General features: G+C 50.2%; 1 protein-coding gene across 6 annotated transcripts in view; it reads right to left on the bottom strand.

The window, feature by feature from the left end:
* Positions 1–23494, bottom strand: part of NFATC2 (nuclear factor of activated T cells 2) — a 152731-nt gene that overhangs the window by 60203 nt on the left and 69034 nt on the right. For all 6 annotated transcript variants that reach the window (XR_004619869.1, XM_034641476.1, XM_034641473.1 and 3 more), the window contains exons 4-6: positions 15797–15999; positions 14405–14577; positions 413–553 (exon numbers count right to left, since the gene is read on the bottom strand). Coding sequence is in view for 5 of the 6 variants with exons in the window: in XM_034641476.1 (XP_034497367.1) it covers positions 413–553; positions 14405–14577; positions 15797–15999 (517 nt within the window). In the remaining variant the exon portion in view is untranslated. The remainder of the gene's footprint in view (positions 1–412; positions 554–14404; positions 14578–15796; positions 16000–23494) is intronic.

Genomic DNA, 23494 nt, shown 5'->3' with positions numbered 1-23494 from the left:
ACCTGGCCTTTGCACCCAGGAGACCCAGGGCCAGAGCACGTAAACGTATTCGCCGGGTCGAACGGCCTCCCTTTTGGGTAATAGTAAAAAGTTGAAAAGGGTTGCCTCTCTATTTAAAAAAAAAAAAAAAAAAGTTAAAAAAAAATAAAAGAGTTTGGGGTAGGGGTCAACCTCATCATCCAGTGAAACAATCCAGGACCAGCTAACACACATCATGGTACACTACCCCCATGAACTGGGGCGACATCACTCGCAGGAGGTCTGGGAAGCTTCTCGTCCTGAGTAAAAAGAGCAGACCAGAAAGCCCTATCCAACAGAACCGATCCCCCCAATCAGTGCTGTTTGGAAGAAAAAAGATGGTGCTTTTGTACGATGCTGGTGGACAATGAAAGAGCTCCAGAAGCCCCCTGACCTGTGGTCTTCTCAGTGAACACGACTTTGGACTCGGCCGTGAAGTTCTGTCCGGTGAGAATCATCTGCTGACCCCCGTAAACCAGGCAGCTGTCGATGTCTTGTCTCTCCACCATGGGCAGCTCGTGGGCCGACCGCTGGGCTGAGGGCCAGAGAAAGAGAAGTCATCACTGGGGTGGCAGGAGAAGTCCGTTCAAAAGAGGCTCTCTGATCTCATGGCGACCAGACACGCTCTGCCCCCTTTGTCACCTGTTGTCATGGCAAACCTGGAGCCATCGGCCCCAGCAACTGTGGACTCTGGAAACCCCAGGTTCCTGCAAAAGTGCCCTAAGGCACTTGGGCTAGTTTGCCTCTAACAACGCATTTTGTTTTCGTGACTCAAAGGACAGATGCCTGTTCTCCTTATAGGGAGACAAGACAAAGGAGATTTGATCTTTATTTTATAAAAGGGCAAATCAACTTTTTCATAAGAGAATCCCTTTGCCAGAGTGTACTTTCTCCTCGTGCACCTGATGTCAACAAACGCTTGAAGGGCTCATATGTGCTGAATGCTAGGACCCAGTTCCTGCAGGGTTTAGACTTACTCGCTTGGGAATTCACTGGGAATCCTGAACTGGGTTTTCGAAACAGCATGATGTTGTCCCATCACCTCTCTGACCTCACTTTCTAGGACCACCCCCCCCCCAATGCTTTGGCTGTGTTCCAGCCATACTTCTAGAATGTTCTCAATGTCTCTCAACCACACTCAGCTACACTCCTATCTTTGAGAGCTTGTACTTTCTAGTCCCCCTCTCTGGAAAGTTCTTCCTGATTACTTCTGTGGCTCCCATCCTCACTTCTTGTACATTTTTCCTCTGATGCCCCCATCTCCAAGAGGCTTCCTTATCCCTACCCTTCCACTCTCCCACCCTGAGGTTAAAACAGCAGTCCCCACCCTGTCTGTGTCTCTCTCTCTCCTTCTCTCCCCTTCATCTTGCATTATTAGTTCACCTGTCTTTCAAATCTCTCCCCACTAGAATGTAAGCCCCAGGAGGGAGTTGTGTGTACTGCTGTAAGCCCAGGGCCAAGAGCAGTGCCTTGGACTTAGGGGGTACTCAGGATGGATGGCCTGATGGAAGGATTGATGGATGGGTAAATATGGATATACCTCAATATATCTCAATACATACCTATACATACATATCCATCTCTCTACATGTACCTATATCCTCACCTGTGTCTACGATGAATGAAAGATGGAGGTTTAGGACAGACCTGTGCTGAGCTCTGAGCCACAAGGACACACTTGAATGGTCACAGCAACTTTTGGAGGAAGTATTAAAATTATTCGCATTTGCCTAGGGAGAAAACTAAAGCTAAGAGAAGTCGGGTCACCCCTTGGCCAAGGGCATGTGGTGGGACTGAGATCTGAATCCTTGGAAGTGGGCTTGTCTAGCTCCAGAGCCCCATCCCTTGGTCACTCCAGCCAGCCACTGATTTTTCTGGAGGGCAGGCTGCAGGAACAGAATGAAGACCCTCTCCAGCCACCTTTCCTGGGCAGGGGGAGAAACACGTCCCCGTCAGCGAGAGGGACCCATCTGCTCAGGCCTCGCCTTAGCCGCGTGGGCCGCAGAGGCCGGCCCTCCCCTCGTGAGTCAGCCCGAGCTCCTGGCGTTCCTCCCAAGCCCAAGAACTGGGCCGAGGGCCAGCCCTTTCCGTGCCAGCAGCGCATGGACCTCCCCATCCGGGAGCTATGGCAGGCAGCAGCCGCGTGAGGCCTGAGGCCCAAACCTAACCCTTCCCTCCCAGCCGGCCTGCACCTCCATCTCTCCCGAAACTGGCTCCCTCAGCAGCAACTGTGCACTTGGCAACATTTCAGGAGTCTGTTGTGGCCCAGCCGGATGCTCCCAGACACTTCACCTTGAAAGTGCAACCCAGTGACTCATGAAGAGCCCCTGCCGGCTTCGCCCCATGCCCGGCTCAGCCCAGGGACCAGACAGCCAGTGCTGTTCCAAGGGGCTGCCAGTTAAGAGTGCATATGAAAAAGGCCTCTCTGCAGAAGCTGCTAATTTCTCCCACATGGGCTGGGTTATTAATCCCTTCTTTCAATATAAGAGTTTTGTATGACTTCCTAACTGAGCTGCCACAAACGGAGATTTATGAGCAGTGAAAACAGCAGTTGCATTGCCTGGAAAAGCAGGTCCTGACTTTTAAGATCTGCCTTTGATGAGTTCGGGGGGCACCCGGGGGCTTCTGGCCCCAGGAATGGGTGGGGAGGCCACAAGAGCCATCCCTCCCATTTTGCAGGTGGAAAGCCTGAGTCATCACTACTGGGCCAGCCAGGCCAGGGACCGGCCGTGGCCGTGACTCTCAGCGCTGGGTGGGAGGCTGGCCCGGACGGCTGCTCCGTGAATCACCGTGCATCGCTGTGAACACAACAGTCTCCTTCCTAAGGCGGCTTCACTGCGTCTCCCTGCAAAGCCTCGCGGTTTCAAGCAACCACGTTCTTCTCCCTCTGCTGCATCTCCATTTCCCCGCCCTTCTCCGTATCTGAAGGAAAACACTCTTTTTTTAAACAACAGCTTAAAGAGAGAGAACGAGAGTCCAGCCCAGCTCCCCGTACCTTTGTCTGTTCTCCAGTCCTGAACACAAGGTGAGGGCTGGGAGCACCGGCATCACCGTGAGCTTGTCAGAAATGCAGAGCCTCGGGCCCCACCCCAGACCCACGGAGCCCAAGTCCGCCGGGGAACGAGGAATCCACATGATTGTTAGGGACTAGCAAGTCGGAGAGGCACTCTCGGCCGTGAGGGCATACGAGGATGAGCAGGGAAGTTAGAGAATACTGACACCCAGGCCCTAACCCTAGAGCAGGACTTCTCAGCCTGGGCGTTACTGACATGTGGACTGAGCGGCCTTTGATGAGGGGCCGTCCTGTGCAAGGCAGGGTGTTTGGTGGCAGCCCTGGCCTCCCCCCAGCCCTCCCCCGTGGGCAGCCAGAACTGCCTCTAGCCATAAAGCTGGGGAGGAGGGGGCCAAAATCCTCCCTGGTTGAGAACCACCGTTATAGAGGTTCTGACTTCAATACTCTGAGGGGAGGATCCCAGCAGAGATTTTTTAAAAATAAATAAATAACCCCTAAGGATTCCAAGGGCCCCCCCAGGTATGATCTACCATACCATCAATGGCAGGATAAGGCAGGCCCCCGGGAGTCAAAGGAGAATTCCCGGTTGACTGCTGCTTGGGCTCTGGAGTCAGAAAGACGCGGTTTCGAGTCTTGTGTCTCCTACCTCCCTGCTGTGTGACCCTGAGCAAGTCACTTCACCTCTATGGATTACAGATGCCTCCTCGGCAAAACCCTCTCTGTTCCTGGAGAAATACGATTCGGCCATGAGAAGGAACGAAGCACGATACCGGCTACACCGTGGGTGAACCTTGAAAATGTGATGCTAATTGCAGGGAGCCAGACACAGAAAGACAACTATTCTGGGATCCCACGGATACAAACGGTTCAGCATGGGCGAATCTGGGAGACGGAAAACAGACCGTCCAGGGCCAAGGAGCATGCAGTTTCTTTTCGGGGGGATGGACAAGCTCTGGAACTAGGCGGTGGTGGTGGTGGCCCCGCACCCCGAGCCCTCAGTACCACAGTGTTGTGCGCCGTAAAGTGGGTCAAATGGCACGTTTTGTGATGTGTATTTTATCTCAATAAGAAAAACGTCTAACATAAGACTAAAGCATTCAGCCAGCGCCCAGCCCACAGTAACCGAGAAACGACTCTTGAGCTCTGCCTTTCAAAACACCACTCTTTCTTGCTTAGCCCTTTTCAGAACATTTTCTCATTTGTTGTCTTTTTTTTTTTTTTGAAGATTTTAATTATTTATTCGACAGAGATACAAACAGCCAGTGAGAGAGGGAACACAAGCAGGGGGAGTGGGAGAGGAAGAAAGCAGGCTCATAGCAGAGGAGCCTGATGTGGGGCTCGATCCCACAACGCCGGGATCATGCCCTGAGCCGAAGGCAGACGGTTAACCACTGTGCCACCCATTTGTTGTCTTTTTAAAGCCTTCAGTGACAGCCCCACCGGAGCAAGGAAGATGCTATTAAGGCCACCTTACAGGCAGGGGAACAGACCCTTGGCACTCAGTGCCCTCAAGGGGCAGCCCGGGTGCGGGTGAGCCCCCGGCCTTCGCTCGGGGGATCCTTGCGTGGGGCTTCTCTAAGCCTGGTCCCCCCTCTGGATGCCGCAACTGTTCACAGACCCATCTCACGGGCTGTTTCGAGGCTTCCACGGGAGAATTCACAAAAAGTGTATTTGGCTCAGTAAATCTCAGCCAGCAAGGTTATGGATGGATACTCGACCCTGTAGTTTCTCCAGCAGTTTCCATGCGGGAGGTGCGGGCTAGATGTCGCTGTCTTAGACTCTGCATTTCACCCAATCTGTGCCCGCCACGTCCTGCGTGCCTACATGCACTGCTGTGCTTGTCGCGGCTGTTCTTGGTGGATCCCGAACCAGAAACCAGATTTCTCAACTTCCACGGCCAGAGTTGCTCAAAGTAAGGCTCCCAGGTCCCCCACAGCTGGATTACCTGGCTGGAGGAGGCACTTAATAAACCTGCAGGTGCTCAGGCCACACCCTCCCCCTCCTGCACCCAGCTCTCCCAGAATTCGCAACGGTCACAACCTTTCCAGGCGACTTGCTACACACATCTGTTTGAGCGCCAACTGTGACACTTAGGAGGCCACCTGAGGACAAGGGGACCTCCTCCAGGGGATGCCCCTCGCATCCTCAGAGAGCCCAGAGGTAAAGCAAACAAATCCAATTAGCCTCTGAAAGAGGAACTGAAGAGAGGCAAACAGCAACCAAAATTACCCTCCTGGGGTCCACTTCCTCCTCTCTCTCTCTCTCTCTCTCTGATGCAACCTCTCACACCCAGGCTGCTCATTGGAGTGACACCATCCAGGACCCATGAGAGGGCTGTCAGGAAGCCAGAGGTGCACCAACCCCCATCAGCCCCACACTGACTCTCACACGGCTTTTCGACCCTTACAGATCCCAGACCATCCAAACGATACACCCTGCACTGCTCTCCCCAAACCAGGGGCCGCCATTTTAAAGCCATCCTGAAGGCTGGGCTCTCCCTGTGGGTGAAGTCTAGACGCTCTGCTCCAGCAGAAGCTTCTAGGTGGCCCTCACCAAGAGACTTCCCTGGGCTTCCCTCCTGCCCCCAGGTTATGGCCCGTCATAAAGGGCCTGGGGCTCCTGGGTTTTATGAGCTCTGAATCAACAGGACACTGTTGGTTTAACCAGTTCGGCTGTTTGCTTTTACCAGCAACAGTGGCTGATGGGGAGCAGAGCGGCCACGGCTGGGGGAAGTTCACACCGGCTCGGGGTCCTGCCGGTCGGCCCGAGTCAGCCTGGAAATGGGACATGACTGCTTGCCTGTCTCCAATTTGCCCCGTCATTGGGGTGTGTGGCCAAGAATTACGATCTACCCAAAAAACCTCAGGAGACAGGCAGGAGAGGCTGGTCAGAGAAATTTGATTCTGTGGAGTGGGTGGATTCGGCTAATAATAGCAAGTAATTACAGCTGCATAGAGAGTGCCTCGGATCCCAGGCACCTCACATATATGTGTTTGTTATTACAAAACACGCACGAGGAGGCAATTTAGGGTCGTGGATTAAAGGATGCTGCCACGTGAGTGCCCGAGTTCAAAGCCCAGCTTGGTGACTTCCGAGCTTTGGGACCTTGGGCCAGTCACTTCATCTCCCTGGGTCTCTCTTTTTTCATCTATAAAATGCGAATAATCATAGTGCCAACCTCATAGGGCTATTTGCAAATTAAATGAGTCAATGGATGGGAAGCGGATAGCATTTTGTCAGGCTCACTGAACTTTAGTTATTTTTACTGCTAAGCCTCATGAGACCGCTAAGCAAGAATTATTCCCATTTTGGAGCTGGGAGCACTGAGTCTCCCAGAGGAGAAGGGATATGCCTGAGAGCTCACAGCTAAGTGAGGCAGACAGGCAGGATTTGAACCTAGACTGTGGGATTCTATTGCCCCGAGGGGCCCCTTTTCAGTAAAGGCTTTCCCAGTGGGAAAGCTGCCAGCCAGCCCAGGCAAGGGGGGCTGGGGCGGGGGGGCTCCCATCAGTCTCACCCTAGCCCGAGCACTGACCACCCCGGGCCGCAGCACTCCAGCTCCTGTACTTCTCGTCTCTACAGTAGGCTGCCATCCTTGGCTGTGAGCCTGGCCCAGCTCAGAATACAGTGCTGACTCAGGCCTCGCCTGAGACCAGCCCCTTAGGCCCCCCAGCCCCTGCCCTGGTGATTCCCGGGTCTTCCCTGGGAAGTGGGAGGTGGAACAGCAATTCTCCCCGAGTGTGGGGTTCACCTCTGTGAGAGAGCTGTCAGCATTCACCCCACGGGAGTGGGGTACGGTGTGCACAGATGGGCCTGCAGTGCACGTGACCACCTCCACCTCCGGACCTCACGCGGCCTCAGCTTTCCCATATGGAATATGGAGCAGTAACTTGTACCCTGCGGGGCCGGTAGATCTCATCTCACCGAACCCACAAAGCACCAGGGCCCCCGTGGGACCTATGACCTTTCTTTCTTGCTCAGGTAATCACTCTCCCATTCCTCTGTGCTCATAGGCAGCCCCTTCAGAATATTCCCACGTATCTCCATATGACGAGGCCCTCCCCAAGGGCTGCACGACTCTCCATTGGACCGATGAGCTTTCTGCTCACTGAGGGACCCAGGCAGCCTGGACAGACAAAAGGACACGGGTGTCCTCTCCCCTCCGCCCCTCTCCTTGCCGGCCACGCGGCTGCAGTAAATCACAAAATGCTTCTCAACTTCAACCAGTGAGAACAGAAGCTCCAAGAGGGCAGCATCTCACGCCTCAAACGCTCACTGGCACAACAGGTCAATAAATCTTTCTGAATGAATGAATGGAGCAAGTCGCTAAGGTGAGCTCTGCGAGGCCATGAGGAGGCTGGAAGCAAGTTAATACACGCGAGGGCCATGGGCACACCGCAAAATTTCAATCCGGGTGGTTTTACCTTCCCTTCCCCTGCACAACTAGCTCAGTGAGGGCCTTAACCTTTGGTCAGATAACCACATCAATCAGCAGAGAAGCCACCCCAGTCCTGGGCCCTCCCCCACACTCACCACCCGGCCCACCCACTGCACCAGCCAGATAACCGGCCAGGTCCCTTCTCAGCAGCGGCGTGAGCTGCTTGCTGCCAGCTCGCCCGAAACAATTAGTGTTTGTTACACTCCCACACCGGTCTGCTGCCGCCCAGGCTGTGGCCTCTTGGCAGTGACCCAGCGGCAGTCAGAGGTCTATGCAAAGCTGCTCTGCAGAGCCGGGGGGGAAGGGCGGCAAACAAGCCGGCGTGGGACACACCACGGGAGAGGCACTCGGTTATCTGACTGCGATCTCAGCTGGCAGCTACTGTACGATCCACACACACAGGCATTTAACCCCCACAAGGGCCAAGAGATAGGTACGACGGCTATTCCCATTTTACAGAGGAAGAAACTGAGGCACGGAGAGTTAAGGAACTTCCTGGGACTACATAGCCACTAAGTGGCAGAGGCAGGATGTGAACCCAGGCCCAGACCTCACCACCACCTGAAACTCGTTCTCCCCATCATGTAGGTTTCTGGTTGTTTCTGAAATGTGGCTTCTTGGTCATGCCTTAGAAGTCTCCTTGGAAAGTAGGGGCTGACAAAGGCCTGGCCTACCCAACCTCTGCCCAATGCCCAAATTTCACCCAAGATTTACTGCTACAGCAGCTCAGGGGAGACCATCTATTGCTGTGGGTGGGAGGACACCCAGAAGCCTCTGAGGGTTGCTGAGCTGGTCTCTTGGTTCATGTGAGAGGATGCCAGTTTTGGGGTTCTGGCCCAAATTAATCTGTCACCCGTGATGTAACTCCATCTTGGTGTCCTGAGATCCAGCATGATATAGATGTCACTGCTGGTGTGGTCCCTTAGTTGTGTGACCATAGGCAATTTATTCAACTCCTCTGTGTTTCAGTTTTCCCAGCTGTGAAATGGGAACAGACACTGAGCTCACAGTGTTTTTGATGCTTCACAGCAACATGGAAAGTGCTGGACTCACAGCAGGTGACTGATAATTGTTTCTCTTCCTTTACCCCTTCCCTGCCAGGTCCCTGTTGTCTCCTTTCTTCCTTCATTTAGTTTTCGAGTATTTATTAACACCTACTGTGTACCAGGCACTGTGCCGAACAACTTTGAAAATACAGATCCCATCACGTCAGTCTGCTACTTAGAACTCCAGGCTTCCCATTTCACTTGGAATGAAATCCGAGTCCCCAGCTTCATCTCAGAGCTCTCCTGACCCCTGTTCACTCCATAAGCCTCCCCAGTTGCCCTTCTGTTCCCTGAAAACCCGGAGCTTATCCCTGCCTCAGGGCCCTTGCACCTACTGTGTCCTTCAGCTGGGCCATGCTCCCCCACCACTCAGGCCCAGGTTAATGTGCCACCTCTTTCAAGAGGTCTCCCCTGATCAGCACAGCCAAGGCTGCTGCTACCCTCCCCCAAGTCACCAACACGTGGTCCTTATTATTTTCATCACCATGCTTAGCTGTTTGAAATGATGGTTTTCATTATTTGTTTATTGTTGGTTTTCCCCACTAGAATGTGACCTCCACGAGGGCCAAGACTTTGTTTTGATCAGTGTTTTATCCCCAGTGCCTAGAACAGTGTATCATGCACTCCAAATATATTTCTAAGTGGAAAAATCCGCATTAGGAAGCCCATAGGAATTATGTGGGTCCTCTCGGCTTCTGGCAGAAGCAGGTGGACAAGTTAAGCATCTTTGCTTTCATGACGCAAATAAGGGAATATGCCAGGCTGGTCCCACTGATTCTAAGGACTTTCGTGAAGCAATGCTGCGTGATCACCCATCTCCCAAGCCAGACCTAGGACAGTGAAGTGGAGCGGTGCAAGAATATTGATGAGGGAAGGAACACAGATGGGCTTTCCAAGCTCTTGTTTGCAGAATATGGCATATGAAACAAACAGACTTCCAGACGGTGAACACTGGACCTCGACCGTACCTCACACCATACACAAAAATTAGCCTGAGATGGAGTGTATCCCTACACCTAAAAGTCAGAATCAAAAAGCTTCTGGAAGAAAACACAAGAGAGTATCTTTGCTTCCTTCAGAAAGGTAGAGAGATTTGTTGAGGGAATGCAAAGAGCACTAACCCCAAAGGAAAAGAGAATGATAAACTAGGACTTCATCAAAATAAAATATCGATGCCTGTAAGACACAAATAAAAAAAATAAAAAGGCAAGCCATGGACTGGGGAAAATACTCATAGTACATTCATCTGACAAAAGTCTCCTACCCACAATACTCAAACAACTGCTGCATATTAACAATAAAAAACTGAGTAACCCAATAGAAAATGGGCAAAAGCTTTGAACAGACACTTCACCAAGGAAGACAAGGAAACAGCCAAGAAGTGCGCAAACTGGAGCTCAGCATCCTGAGTCACTAGGGAAATGCAAATTCTGCACAAGGGGGGACACTGCAGGCTCCCCGGCATGGCTACCAGCAGAGAGACTGGCAACATCAAACACCAGGAGCAGGAGCACATGGAACCCCCGCGCACTCGTGCACAGAGTATAAAATGATCTAGGAATTGGAACACACATCCTTTCCCCACGAAGGAGCAATTGCATTCCCAGGTATGTACCCGGGAGCAGTGAAAGCATTTGTCCACAAAACACTCGGAACGAGAAGGTTCGCGGCAGCCTTCTCCACGGCACCCGAACCCCGCCAACAAGCCAGATGTCTATCAATCGTTACAGTCACACAATAGCATAGTGTTCGGCGAGAAAAAGGAATAGACTCTCGAGTCACATCGTAAGAGCAATGGATCTCAAAACCACCACGCAGAGCAAAAGCAGCCAGGTGCAAGAGTACACGCTGTACAATTCCATTACGTGAAGTTCCAGAACAGGCAAATGTGTGGGACTGGGGAGGAGCCACTGGCTGACAGGGAACGAGGGCCCTTCCAGAAAGGAAGGAAATGTCCTGTGACTCGTTTCGAGCCATGGTCACACAGGTATGGTGAATTGTCAAAAATCCCTCAGCTGAAGACACGAAGTCTGCACGATTTATTCTATCTTAATTAGACCTCAATAAAACCCAGTTACGTCACAAAAAGGGAGAGACTGAAAAAGAGCTCATGAGAAAATCCGCATGCCAGGCCCCCTCATATACCCACTCCCCCAGGCCCTGCAAAAGGAGCGGAGCGATTTCCACTCTGCGCTGGGAGTGGGCAGGACTTGGTGGAAAACTGCTTTCGGTGTTTTCGGGAACTCGATGAACAGAGAAGGCCCTTTGGCAGGGCAGGGAGAAAACCCACGGGAAGGTTCTCATGGGACAAGACCTCTGCACCTGTGGACAAGACCCTCTCCCCACCCCGTCCCACCCCCCATTTCCTCACTGCCTTTCTCTCCTGCTGGGCAGCCTGGAGATGCCTGTTTTCACTACTTTTTTTTTTTTTAAACAAACATTCTAGAGATAGTTGCTATGTGCCAGGCCCTGGCTGACACCCTCTGGTCTCTGTCCTTACATGAGAGAGACTGACAAGTAAATTGGGTTGTCAGCACAGAGCGGGGTGGGGGGCGGGGGGGTGGTGGAGAGCATACCCTGGAGGTCAGGGCAAGCATCCTCCTTGAGGGGCCGGGTGAAGGGCAGCCTTGGATGAGGCGGAATGAACCCAGTGACTGGAGGGTGGGAGGAGTGGGGGAGGCAAGGTCAGTGGGCCCCAAGCTTCACAGCAGAGCAGAATCACCGGCGACCTCCGAAAAGTCCCCATGCGCAGACCCCACCACTGACCGACAGACCTGCCGTCTCCGGGGTGAGAATCCAGCATCACACTGTTTTTTAGAATTCCCCCCGTGATTCCAACGTGCAGCTGAGTTTGAGAACCAGTGTTCCAGATGGAGGGGACAGCATGGGCAAAAGCCAAGAGAGAAGTCAGAGGAAGATGCCAGGGGATTTGGGAACTGAGGAGCAGGGATGTCTGTGAAGTCAAGAGATGCAGCTGAGAAGGGGTCCTGGGCTGAACGGAGCACCGGCCAAAACTCCCCAGCCCCCCAGAACCTCAAACCTGACTGTATTTGGAAATATGGTCTGTGAAGATGTAAATGAGTTCAGGATGGAGGGCAGATCACGCAGGATCGGCGGGGGCCCCAAAGGCAATGACAGTGCCCTTGTAAGAGACCAAGAAGAACACACCAAGAGGAGGGTCAGGTGAGCCCGTCTATGTCAAGGTGAGATCTGACCTCTGGCCTGCTGCCCTGTGAATAAATGTAAGCAATAGACATTTCTAGCAAATTAGTCCACTTTCCAAAGAGTGGCCTCCAGTAGTTTGTTCAAGTTATTTTTTTCACTAGAATCTGAGAACTTACCCTTGATCCCTAAGATGGCATATAAGCAGCACCTCCAAAGAATAAGTAAACCAGCCTTGCAAATACGTACCAGCCCTCTGACGGTTTTTCTTACCAACTCACCCTCCCCATGGGGTAGATATGAAGTCAACCAGTCAATAAATACCGTCCACATACTGTGTCAACACAGGCTACGGACTAAGTGTCAATAAATATTTATTGAATATCTCCCTAAGGACCATATAGTAAGTTCATTAGCCAATAAATACGTATAGTACAATCAGGCAGCAGTCTAGGCAAATAGAACAAAGAAGGGAATAAACATGACAGAGGATTCTGAGCGAGAGAGAGGGAACAAGGAGCAATTGGTGGTGGTTCAGTCTGGTACTGCAAGAAACGGTGGTGTTCTAGAAACCTTAAGAAGGTGTTTCACAGAACTAGAAAGCTGGAGACTCTGGCTCTGCTACCTACAGAGTCAAAACGAGTGAATCACTTTACCAAGAAAGTCTGTTTCCTTATCTGTCAAAAGGAGGTGGTTGAATCAGCCAAATGCAGGAAAAAAAAAAAGCCTACATTCAAGATTCGAACAAGTTTATAACACCCTGGAGATCGTGCTTGAGATGCGTATGGTTCAATGGTGATCCTTAAAGTCTCCGATCAACTGGAGATACATTGACCTGAGCGGCCCAAAGATGGAGAGAAACAGGGGCTCTGGCATGTGGTCTCTCCTGAGACCTCCTGCTCCCCACCTTGCTAGAAACCAGAGCCCCATCCTGTAGTGTGAGTCATTTGCCAGAAAGAAGAGACCTTATCTTCTCAAAATCCCCCAAATTACTGAGGAAGAGCCCGAGTTTCCTTCCCAAAACATCTCGAGATGTTCGAAACCAACATCGGAGTGGGGCAGCCAATGTGACTAGCGCTCAGAGGACAGGGGTGGGGTCTGCTGGGTAGAGGAGGGGAATTCCAATGTTTCTGAGATGATGTTTTTCAACACTGCTTTTCCCTGTTGTCTGCTGTTGGGTCTTTCTCGTCTAACATTAGAGGATAGATGCACCACCACGTTTAGCCTGATCCACACCAAGACTGGCAAGACTGGAAGAAATCATAGGGCCCCTTCGTCTTTTCCCAAAGACCAACCAAGACCAAGTTCTGGCTTCTCTCCCAACGAGGGCCCACGCTCTTTCCTCACCCTCTTCTAATCCTGGGGGCCAGTCTTCCTCAACCTTCTCTGCATAAGATATTCATGCGTTTGCTTTACTCATTAATGTCTGATTAAGACTACCTCTGATTAATCAAAGCCACATGAAGGTTTCCTCTGATCCACACAGTATTTTGAATTTGTTGCTGTTTTGGTCTTTTTTTTTTTTTTTTTAAATCAGGAGATTTTTGGTTTTTCTTCAAAAGTCAGAGGACTTGGCCACCTCTAGCCTACAAGCCCACGTGGACACTTGGGCTGGGGTGGCATAAAGGCAGACCCTGTAGGTGGCGAACGTGTCCTCCTGCTCCCTGGTCTCCACCACTCCCTACTGCCGCCCACCAAGCCACTCCACCCCTCCATGGGACCTCCCTGGCCTCCGTAGGCAAAGGATTTTTGTGACACAAAGTTAGGGTAAAGTGTCCAGTAAAAAGGAAGAAGAATCCTGAAACATAATTGAATACAGACCATGACTGTAACAACATAAAACATACTCTTAGAAGACATGAAAAAATAATATGAACCGCTTTGGTTTCCGCAACAATGTTTACTTTTTTCTTCTTTATGCTTTGACAAACGATCTGTGAACTCTCAGACCTGGAGCAGACAGTAAGCTTTGCCATGTCTAACTGCGAAAGCCAGCTACACACCTTGTCTCAAGCACCCGTGAATGAGCTCAAAGCAGATTCTTCTTTCAAAGCCTGATGAGAACTGAGCCAGTTCTTGCTCGGGCCTGTCCACATGGCAGGCCTCGGTCACTGCATACTGGATCATTCTAACATTCCTCTGCATCTTTGTTTGGGCATCTTTCCCTGTGCACATCCCAGCCCTGCTGGCACGAGTTAGCCAACCCCTCAGCCCTCCCTTCCCCTCCTGTGAAACGAGCATCACAGCACCAGCGGCTGCTGAAGACTGCTGTGAAGAGTCCACGAGCTCCTGAGTGCGGAGCGCTCAGCACTGTGACCAGCAGTCACCGCTCCAGAGGTGAGAGCCACTGGGATACTCTTCTGATTGAAAGGAGAGGCAGGGGAAAGAAAAAGAGGGCACTGCATACAGTAAACCCACGCCAACTGAATCTACCCTTAAGACCAAAACATTCAGACATTTCAAATCTTCTAAACAAAGCTGCGGGCTACTCATTAGCTGTATTATTTTTTAATTTCCTGTGAGACCACAAAACCTTCCACAAGTAAATAGAAGCAGAGAGAAACTGTTAAACGGGCTCTGCCTCTGGGCCCTTGGGTCCTCTTGCCCACCCCACCCCCCCACTGACCCTTGTGAGTCCTGCGTATTCTCGCGGGGCACCTTGCCCCGGGTGGAAGGTCACACAGAGCACACTTGGCAGAGGCCGACCCTGCCCAAAGCCCAACTTACAGCACTCGATGGGGTTCGACGCAGTCTGCAGGGAGACGATCCTCCCACTGGACTCTGGAATGTGCACTCGGAACACCAGCCGCACCCGCGTGTTCTTCCGGCCGATGTCCGTCTCCCCTTTCCGCAGCTCGATGTCGGCGTTCCGAAGCTTCAGGATCCCCGCGCAATCGATGCTGCCAGGAGGTGGAGAACCCCATTGAGAACTGACCATTTCAGTGAAGAGACAAGATCACCCACAAAACCACCTTGCTCGGTTCACCGAAGTAAGGCTACTGCCAGCGGCAGTCATGGGGGGAGAGGACTGCAATCCACGGATAAATATTTCAGCCAGAGACTGATGCCCAGTTGGAGGTCAAACACGTACAAAGTTGCGAGAGAAATGCCCCCGTGAAATGACTGCTCTAGGGAGATGTTTCTCATGCCAATTTTTCTACTCTCAAATGTATCTGAAAAACTCAACTATGTAACTGGTAAAATTGATTACAGACTATTCAATAGATAAGAATGGTGTGTCAACATGAAGTCTCTTTAATGTGATAAATGCGCTGTGGTCACAAAAGACCGAATTCTTGTTCTGAGGAAATGCACAGACAGGCATCTAAAAGTAAAAAAAAGGGGCGCCTGGGTGGCACAGTGGTTAAGCATCTGCCTTCAGCTCGGGGCGTGATCCCGGTGTTATGGGATCGAGCCCCACATCAGGCTCCTCCGCTATGAGCCTGCTTCTTCCTCTCCCACTCCCCCTGCTTGTGTTCCGTCTCTCGCTGGCTGTCTCTATCTCTGTCGAATAAATAAATAAAATCTTTAAAAATAAATAAATAAATAAAATAAAAAATAAAAGTAAAAAAAAAAAAGTCACCATGTCCGCAACTAACTCTCAGCTCAGGAAAATGCAAAGAGTGAAGGGAGTCATAAAGCAAGTGTGAAAAATGTTCGCGATGGGCAAATCTGAGTGAACAGTAGACAGGAGTTCCCTGTAAAAATTCTCATGGTTTGAAAGTTTGAGATTATTTTCTAATAAAGAGTATGTTTTAACTCCAATACACGGGTGCAACGTCTCCCAAACTTTAGCTATATGCATATCGCCTTGAGTTTTGACCTTTCCGCATCCTTATTTAATCATTGTCTTTAGGCCAAATAAATTTTTAAATGTAAATAAATTTAGCCTCATCCCAAGTAACAATCCAAAGATGCATAGGTATTCTTCCTCCTGATAGGCGGGAAAAGTACTCAGGTAGAGAACTTTTAAAATAGAAACTTTTTCATGACTCTCTAAGGGTCCATCACAGAGTGGGAACCACCATCCACGGTTCCTTCCACCAACTCCAAATCCCTGCCACTTAGCCCCATTCACTTCCCCGTAAAGTCCCACCACCCTTGGCCCCCAGTCCTTACGTCGCCCTCATGTTGTTTTTTGGCTCTAGAGGGATCTCCAGGACTTTGGTGTTGCCCACGATTTTCTCGTAGCTGGTGGTGGTGACGGTTTTGCCCGTGATCCGGTGCACCTGGTAGAAGGCATGGGGCTTGAGGATCCGCTCATCAGCTGTCCCAATGAAGATCTGAAGCCCCAGGGGCTTGTTTTCCATGTAGCCATGGAGCTGTGGGGGAGAAAACAAAATCAAATTATTATAGCACCTTTAGTATGCAGGGTGCTGGTGGGTGTAGTCCCACCAAGATCTGAGAAGCTCACGGACAGCAGAAAGAGCACAGGATTGCTGCATCATCTGGAGGAATGGAGAACCCAAAATAACCTTGACGTCCAACCAGAAGGGCTGCTTAAACAAACTACAGAGATCCTCTCTAAAATGGAATATTAAACAACCACAAGGAAGAATGTAATAGATTAGAATTGCATTTATGAGGAAACAGCCAGAAACTGCCAGTGCTCAGTGTTGCCAGTAGGGTTGCGGGGAGAGTGTCACATGGTGGTGAGGACAGAAAATAATCAAGAAAGATAAACCAGAGCTCTTGACAATGGTTGCCTGAGAAGATCAGAAGAAGGAACTTACACTTTTTTACATGAATATATTCCAACTAACAAGTTACATTTTTTAATTAAAAAAAAAAGCTAGGCAAAAGTACCATCTTCTGAGTCAAAAGAAAATTAAAGACTGTAGCAAAATGTGTGCAACATAGAACAAGCAAAGGATTAGTACACAGAATATATAAAGAATGCCTACAAAATTCCTGGCCATCCTATTTAAAATTGAGTCTTACCCCCAGTGGGTAGGACTATCTCTTTCCTTCTTCTCTATCTCCTTTTCCTTCTTTTCATCCCATCTAACAATATTATATATTTTCTCAATTTCTTTTGCTTAGGTCTTTCTTTCTTTCTTTTTTGAGAGTGTGTGTGTGTGTGTGTACACATACATGTGCAAGGGAGGGGAGGGGCAGAGGGAGGGCGAAGAGAGAGCATCTTAAGCAGGCTCATGCCTGCTTGGAACCCAGCATGGACCCCAATATGGGGCTCAATCTCACGACCCTGAGATCATGACCTGAGCCAAAATCAAGAATGGGACACTTGACCGACTGAACCACCCAGGTGCCCCCAGTCTTCCTCCTACAACTAGACTATCACCTCTTCTAGGGCAGACTTGTCTATTCATTTTACTTGCCACAGCATCCCTAGCACCTAGATTACTACTTGGCACATGGTAGGCATTCTGGTACACATTTGCTGAATGCATTTACAAAACGATCCAACAAAAAAATGAGCAAGAAGTTTGAACAGGCAATTCACAGAAAAACAAATGGCCATTAGCATGGAAAAGATGTTCAATCTGACTTATAAACAAGAAAATTCAAATTACATAACTATGGGATACCATTTTTCACCTGTTAGTTTGGCATACGTGTTGGTATTTGATAAAATCATGTGTTTTAGAGACTACAGGCACACAGGCACACTCATGCAGTTCATAGGAACATAACCCGGTATAACTATTTTGTGAAATTTTTTTTGAAGATTTTATTTTCAAGTAATCTCTACCCAATATGGGGCTGGAACTCACAATCCCGAGATCAAGAGTTGCGGGCTCTACCAACTGAGCCAGCCAGGTGCCCCTTATAGAGTATTATGTAGCAGCTATTAAAATTAAAAATACATATTCCCTCTGACCTGGTAATTCCATTTCTCACTGTGTACCCTAAAAGAAATATTGTGCATTCAGGAGACACACACAAAAATGTTTACTAAAACAAATGGAGTAATAAACAATTAATTACAGCGACAGCTTCTAAGTGATATGAAATGTCCAGGCAATGAAATACTATAGCAATTAAACCAAACCAAACCAAACAAAAAAACAGTAGAGATCAATGAACTGACCCAGAAAGATCTAAGACTACTGAAAGAGAAGACAACTTGCAGAAAGGTACTGCATGATACAACTTTTTTTTTTTAATGCTGGATGCTCGGAATCTATCCATTGATACAGATAGAAACACAAGAGGAAAGGTGCAGCAGGGTGTACCCCAAAGTAACCACACCACGGGCACTTCTAGGGCTGGAGGAGGAGATCAAGGTTAAGAAGGTGGTCAGAGAAGACTTCCACTTGATTCACAATGAATGAAGAATCGATGCCTAGAAATGTCTGAGATGTAACACTGGTTTCATATATATAATAACAAAAGAAAAAGAGGACCAGGCTGAGACTTTGAAGATGGTGTCCTGTCTTGCCACTCCCCAGCTGAGAAACACTGTTCCGTCCTTGGCAAATTGCAAGGGGCTATGGCAGATGACAGCTCCCTAAACCCTATCCTTCTCTGCGGGTCTACAGAACTAGGCTCTCCAGCCAACTGCCAGAAAACAAAGGCTCCAGGGCAACGGAGGATGACACATAGTCTAGAACCATGCGGGCCAGTACCATCAATACAAAAATTAAAGAAAACGGAAAATCCAGTTTCTCAGTCCGCTAGCCACATTTCAGGCACTCAGAAGCCATAGATGGCGAGTGGCCACTGTCGTGGACAGCACAGATAAAAACATTTCCATCATCAAGTTCTACCGGACAACACAGAGGGATGACATTCTCTTGTGCCCTTCCGAAAACCATACAGAGACAGGTTGGGAGTGGAGAAGAGCCCGATGACGCCTTTTTTTAAAACCTGCCAGGTGGACACCCACAGCATTTACATGTCTGATACACACCCTAGAGGCACCCTGGGGCCAAGATGGAAATCCTAGTCAGAGCCTCTTATCTTCCCCCCCCCCCAGGCAAAACGAAGAACAGGGGACTGTTCTCCTGCAAAAATCAAAGCAGGAAGGTCAGAGCTGAGATTTTGTTTTTGTTGGTTTTGCTTTGCATTTGGACCCGAGATAAACAGATGTCCACACCACCTCTCCAGGAGGTGGTAAACAGAGTTATCACCCAGTGTAGAGAAAAGTAGGCTGGAGAGATAGTGAGCCTGGCTGGTCTCTGGTTCCTTCCTCTTCCCCAGGACAGAGAAGCAGAAATTGCAGCCGGGATGTACTTATGGTCAAGAGCCAGGTGACAAAACGCGTCACATACCTACGGCTCTACCTGAATCCAGCCATTTCCAGGTCTTCCCCTGCGGCCACACCTACCCCAATACCACTGCCTCTCCCCGGAGCGACCACCACTGCCCCCTAACTGGCCTCTTGCTGGTCTTTCACAGAAGAGCCCAATAATGTTTAAAAAAAAAAAAAAATGCAAATCAGACCCAGACACACTGCTGCTTACAACTCTCCAAAGACTTCCTGTGGCCTTAGAATAAAATTCAGACTTGGTCCCAGGGTCGCTGAGGCTTCCACCAACCCAGCGGCTCACTTCTCTCCCCACCCAGTTAGGTTCCTGCCAAAACCAACCACCTTCTGCTCCCTGCGCACACGGAGCCCTCTCCAACCGCAGGGCTTCTGCGCAGCCCCCTTCTCCGCCTACGATGCTCTCCCGCTGGTACATTTTGTTTTCAGGTACCTTCGGGTCTCTCCCGAACCACACCCAACGCCGCAGCCAGCTTTCTCGGCCTTGCAAGAGCCACTTGTTAAAATTTTTAGAAATTTTAAGAGCCAGTTGGTGCCACTTTGGTAACCGGAAGTCAGCCACAGTGGGGAATATTTATACCCCCAAAATTGGCAAATGCTACACATCGGGGCTCTTTTTTCCTCCAGAAAATCAGACATCTCATGTTCTGGAGCACGCCTCTGGCATAGTGACTGCATGACCGTCTGAAATGTTCTTGTTTCGTTAGTTGTTTGTTTGCTTAGCACCTCTCTCTCCCACTTGAACACGAGGTCCAAGAACCTTGGTAGCAGGAACCTTGTTTATTTTGTTTGGTGTGATCGATAAACATATTGCGTTCCCGGTCACCACCAAGGCCAACGCAGCAGCCAAGTGCACGCGTCCTGCAGATGCGGCACCGCACTGCAGCTCCGTGCGGGATGGGCCCACCGAGGCCAGCGAAGGGCAGGCGACCTGTCCAGTAACATGGCTAGGATAGGGCTGAGGTAGGATGTGCATTCCAGGCTCTTGGACCACCCCCCGCCCCCGCCGAAGTGACACCCTCTCTGCTCTGGGATCTAGGAAGACAGGTCAGAAATGCAGCTCAGGTCCTCAAAGGAAACACGAGTAAGTGTTCAATTGTGAGATCAAGCATGTTCTTCCTGCTCAACAAAGGGTGTTGGGGGCGGGGGATGGAGAGAAAGACGGGCATCAGAAATCAACACAAGAAGAAAGGATCTCACGCTCGGTCAGACAGCTGCATTTCTATCCCGGCTCTTTGCTTCTGCAGGCCGTGGGACTGTGGACCAGGGGCTTCTCCCTTCTGAGTTTCAGATGCTCATGTAAAACAGGGATATCACCTCCTACTCTCCGGGGCTCTTTCGAAGGCTTAATAAGATGACTTTTGCAGGGCCCCAAAGGAGAGCTCCCAGTAAGTGCCCGTGAACAGAGACTTTTTCTTGCCATCAGAGGATGACATGAATCAAAACACGGAGGTGATACTACAGAACTGAATGGAAAGGTGAAGAATGAATGTGAAAGACTAGCAAAGTGAAAAACGACCCGAAACGGGCTTGTGGGTGGCAAACCCAGGCACTAATACCAGGCTTCTCTGCGGGCTGGCTAACAGCGGCTCTGACATGGAGCTCTGGAAGGAGGTGGGGCCCAGCGAAGAAACCTCACCATCTTGCAAGAAATGCAAAAGAACACTTCCCCTCCACCCTCCCCTCCTGGAGAAGGTGGTAGAGGGTGCCTAGAGCCCTGACTGCGTGGCGTGCTCTTTCTGGAGAGCCTTGCCAGCCATCTGGAGAGCTGGTAAAGGAGAGCATGGAGCCATTTACTTGCTTCTCCAAAAGCCGAGGGATTTCAGTCTTGCGAAAAGAACTTCATGTCTTGGGATGGCCTGATCGGCCCTTGAGGTCCCATATGCCCTGTTGTCCCCATTTTAGGGAGACTTTGGTCTCGAGGCCTCTTTCTAGGCTTCTCCAAAGGTAAGGTCTCTCCAGGCGCCTGAGCCAGCAAAGTCACCTTCCCACCTTAGCAGACACCTGCTGCAAACCCAGAAGTTCAAGGTCAGTTGGTCTCCAAAGCACAAGAGGCTCTGCTTCCTGCAGCCGAGGTGAGAGCGAAAGTTCTGCTTCTTGTCATTTCCCAGGCGGGTGACAGGGTTCCAGGAAGAAGGGGTGCTTCCAGTGCACACTGTGAGGTTTGCTACTCGAGTGGGGAGTGGCAGACTGATTTAATCTGCACAGCAGGAGAGCTGGGTCGCTCCTTTTTTGGATGAGAAAGCTGAGGCTCACCAGGATTAGGGGCCCTGTTCAAGACACCACCACTCCGAAGCCACGGGGGTGGGGGAAGGGGGGAACCCCAAGGATGTGGCCCTTCTGGCTTCCTCTGCGTCACTGCTGACTCGGAAAAAGGCCAACTCTCCTGGAATCTGGTGGAGGCATCTTAAGACAGACAGGTGCATCCTGCCAGCTCAGCAAAAAAGAATCCAGAGGTGAACATGGGCCTGACACCTCGAAGACCTACGGTTTCATGGGGAGGGCTCATCAGAACCCCCCACTCCCAGATTCAAGCTTTGCCCGCTCGCAACAGCAGCTTAACCGCTCTGGTGGACAGATACGAAGGGCATCGATCTTTGTTGGTATGAATTTTATACCAAGACAAAGGGAAAGTGAGTACAGGTTCATTCGTTGTAGGAAAAATAGATGAGACCCCAAAAAAGTATAAATTATAAAGAGAATACTCTCTCAGGGGTGCCTGGGTGGCTAAGCCGTTAAACATCTGCCTTTGGCTCAGGGCATGATCCCAGCGTTCTGGGATCAAGACCCGCATCAGGCTCCTTGGCTGGGAGCCTGCTTCTTCCTCTCCCACTCCCCCTGCTTGTGTTCCCTCTCTTGCTGGCTGTCTCTCTGTCACATAAATAAATAAAATCTTAAAAAAAAAAAAAAGAAAGAATACTCTCTCAAAATAAGTAAGCATTTTAGTGTATTCCTTCCAGACTTTTCTTCTAGGCACACAGATCTGGGATTCTACTTTACGTCTTGTTTCCACTTAACAATACAGTGTGACCATTTCCCCTTGTCATTGAAACTTGTTTCATGAGACAATCTCAGATGACAGCACAGTATCTCCAGGGCTCAGACTAGCAAGGCCGCTAAGGTACCTGGGCACCTGATCACGTGATTTAAGGAGGCACCGGCTCTCAGGATTGTCTAAGTGCAAGGTAGTCCCCCGGGGAGTGAGCGCTGCCTTAAATTTTGCCCCCTCCTGTCTCTCTCGCCTCAGGCTGGGTCCTGGCCCTGGCATTTCCATCCCATGTATGGGCTACAGCTTTAACCCCTACAGTCGGGCATTTAAGTTGTTCAAACTTCCCCCATGATAAACACTGCAATGAGAACTCATAAATGACATTTCCTTGAAAACGATTTTTCTATCAGCTCAGCTCAGAGCTTTTTAAATACTCGCAGATGGACGAGACTGCCACCAAGTCCAAAATGTGGGATTGATTTTCACAATGGCCACTGGCCAAAGAAACTGTTTTGAATTGTGCTAAAATCAAACTTTAACAATGTTAAGTAGCATTTTTTTGTTGTTGTTGAATTTGGAATATTAGGAAATTGGTATCGCCCTCAAAGACTTCACTCTGAAGGAAGAGAAAAGCCCATCAGGGTGTTTTCTTGCGATTCCCAATTGCCACATCGCACGTGGGGAGAAGATTTCTACAGATACACATGGATCCCAAACTCTGCCTTTATTTTTGGATGCAGAAACTGCAGAACATACCTGCCACCCCAACCCCCCCATACACACACACACACACACACGTACAAACACACACACACACACAGACTCAGAGACACATGCACAAACACACAAACAAGCACAGACACACGCACACACAGACGCACCGAGACTCACACACAGATACACAGATCCACACACTCACATAGATACACACTCACACACAGACTCTCACACACCGACACACACACCCCAAGGAAACTAGACCATGATTTTACTCTCACCTCGGGCATCCCAACAAGCATTACATACCCATCTAGTGAGCACATATGAATAACTTCACTAGAACTGCTAATTCTTGAGATCTCCCTCTGTCGTACCCCCATACGGGCTCCATCTCAAAGTCCTGTCAATTCCATTTCCTAAAGCACACTCCCACCTGCCACCCTCCCTCCCTCCACTGCCTGCCCCCCTCATCCAAACTACCACCGTCCCCTCCAGCCTTCACCCCCCACTCCCCACCCTGCAGCCAGGATGACCTTTTAGAAACTTCGGTTGGCCATCAGTGGCTCCCAGTCCCTCTGGCTGCAATGCCATGCATGGCCCGGCCCCTCCCCACAGTGTACCCCTCCCCCCCACCTCCGCCCNACCTCCGCCCCTTGTGAGGTCTTCCCTGCCTCTGATCATCAAGAACAATATCCCGCCACCCCCCACCCCCGCCTTTGTCCTCATTAACTCCTGGTCACACTGCAGAGCTTGGTTTAAATCTTATTTCCCACCAAAGTCTTTCCTTGCTCCCCGGGTAGGGCAGGGCCCCTCAGGAACACTCTTCTTTCTTGCCTTCACCATCACTTCCAGATCTAATTCGTTGCCTGATTAATTGCTG

The sequence above is a fragment of the Ailuropoda melanoleuca genome, chromosome 13 (genome assembly GCF_002007445.2).
Source record: "Ailuropoda melanoleuca isolate Jingjing chromosome 13, ASM200744v2, whole genome shotgun sequence".
In the NCBI taxonomy this organism is placed as follows: Eukaryota; Metazoa; Chordata; class Mammalia; order Carnivora; family Ursidae; genus Ailuropoda; species Ailuropoda melanoleuca.
Note: the sequence above shows the minus strand (reverse complement) of the source record. Positions and strands in the feature narration are given on the sequence as shown.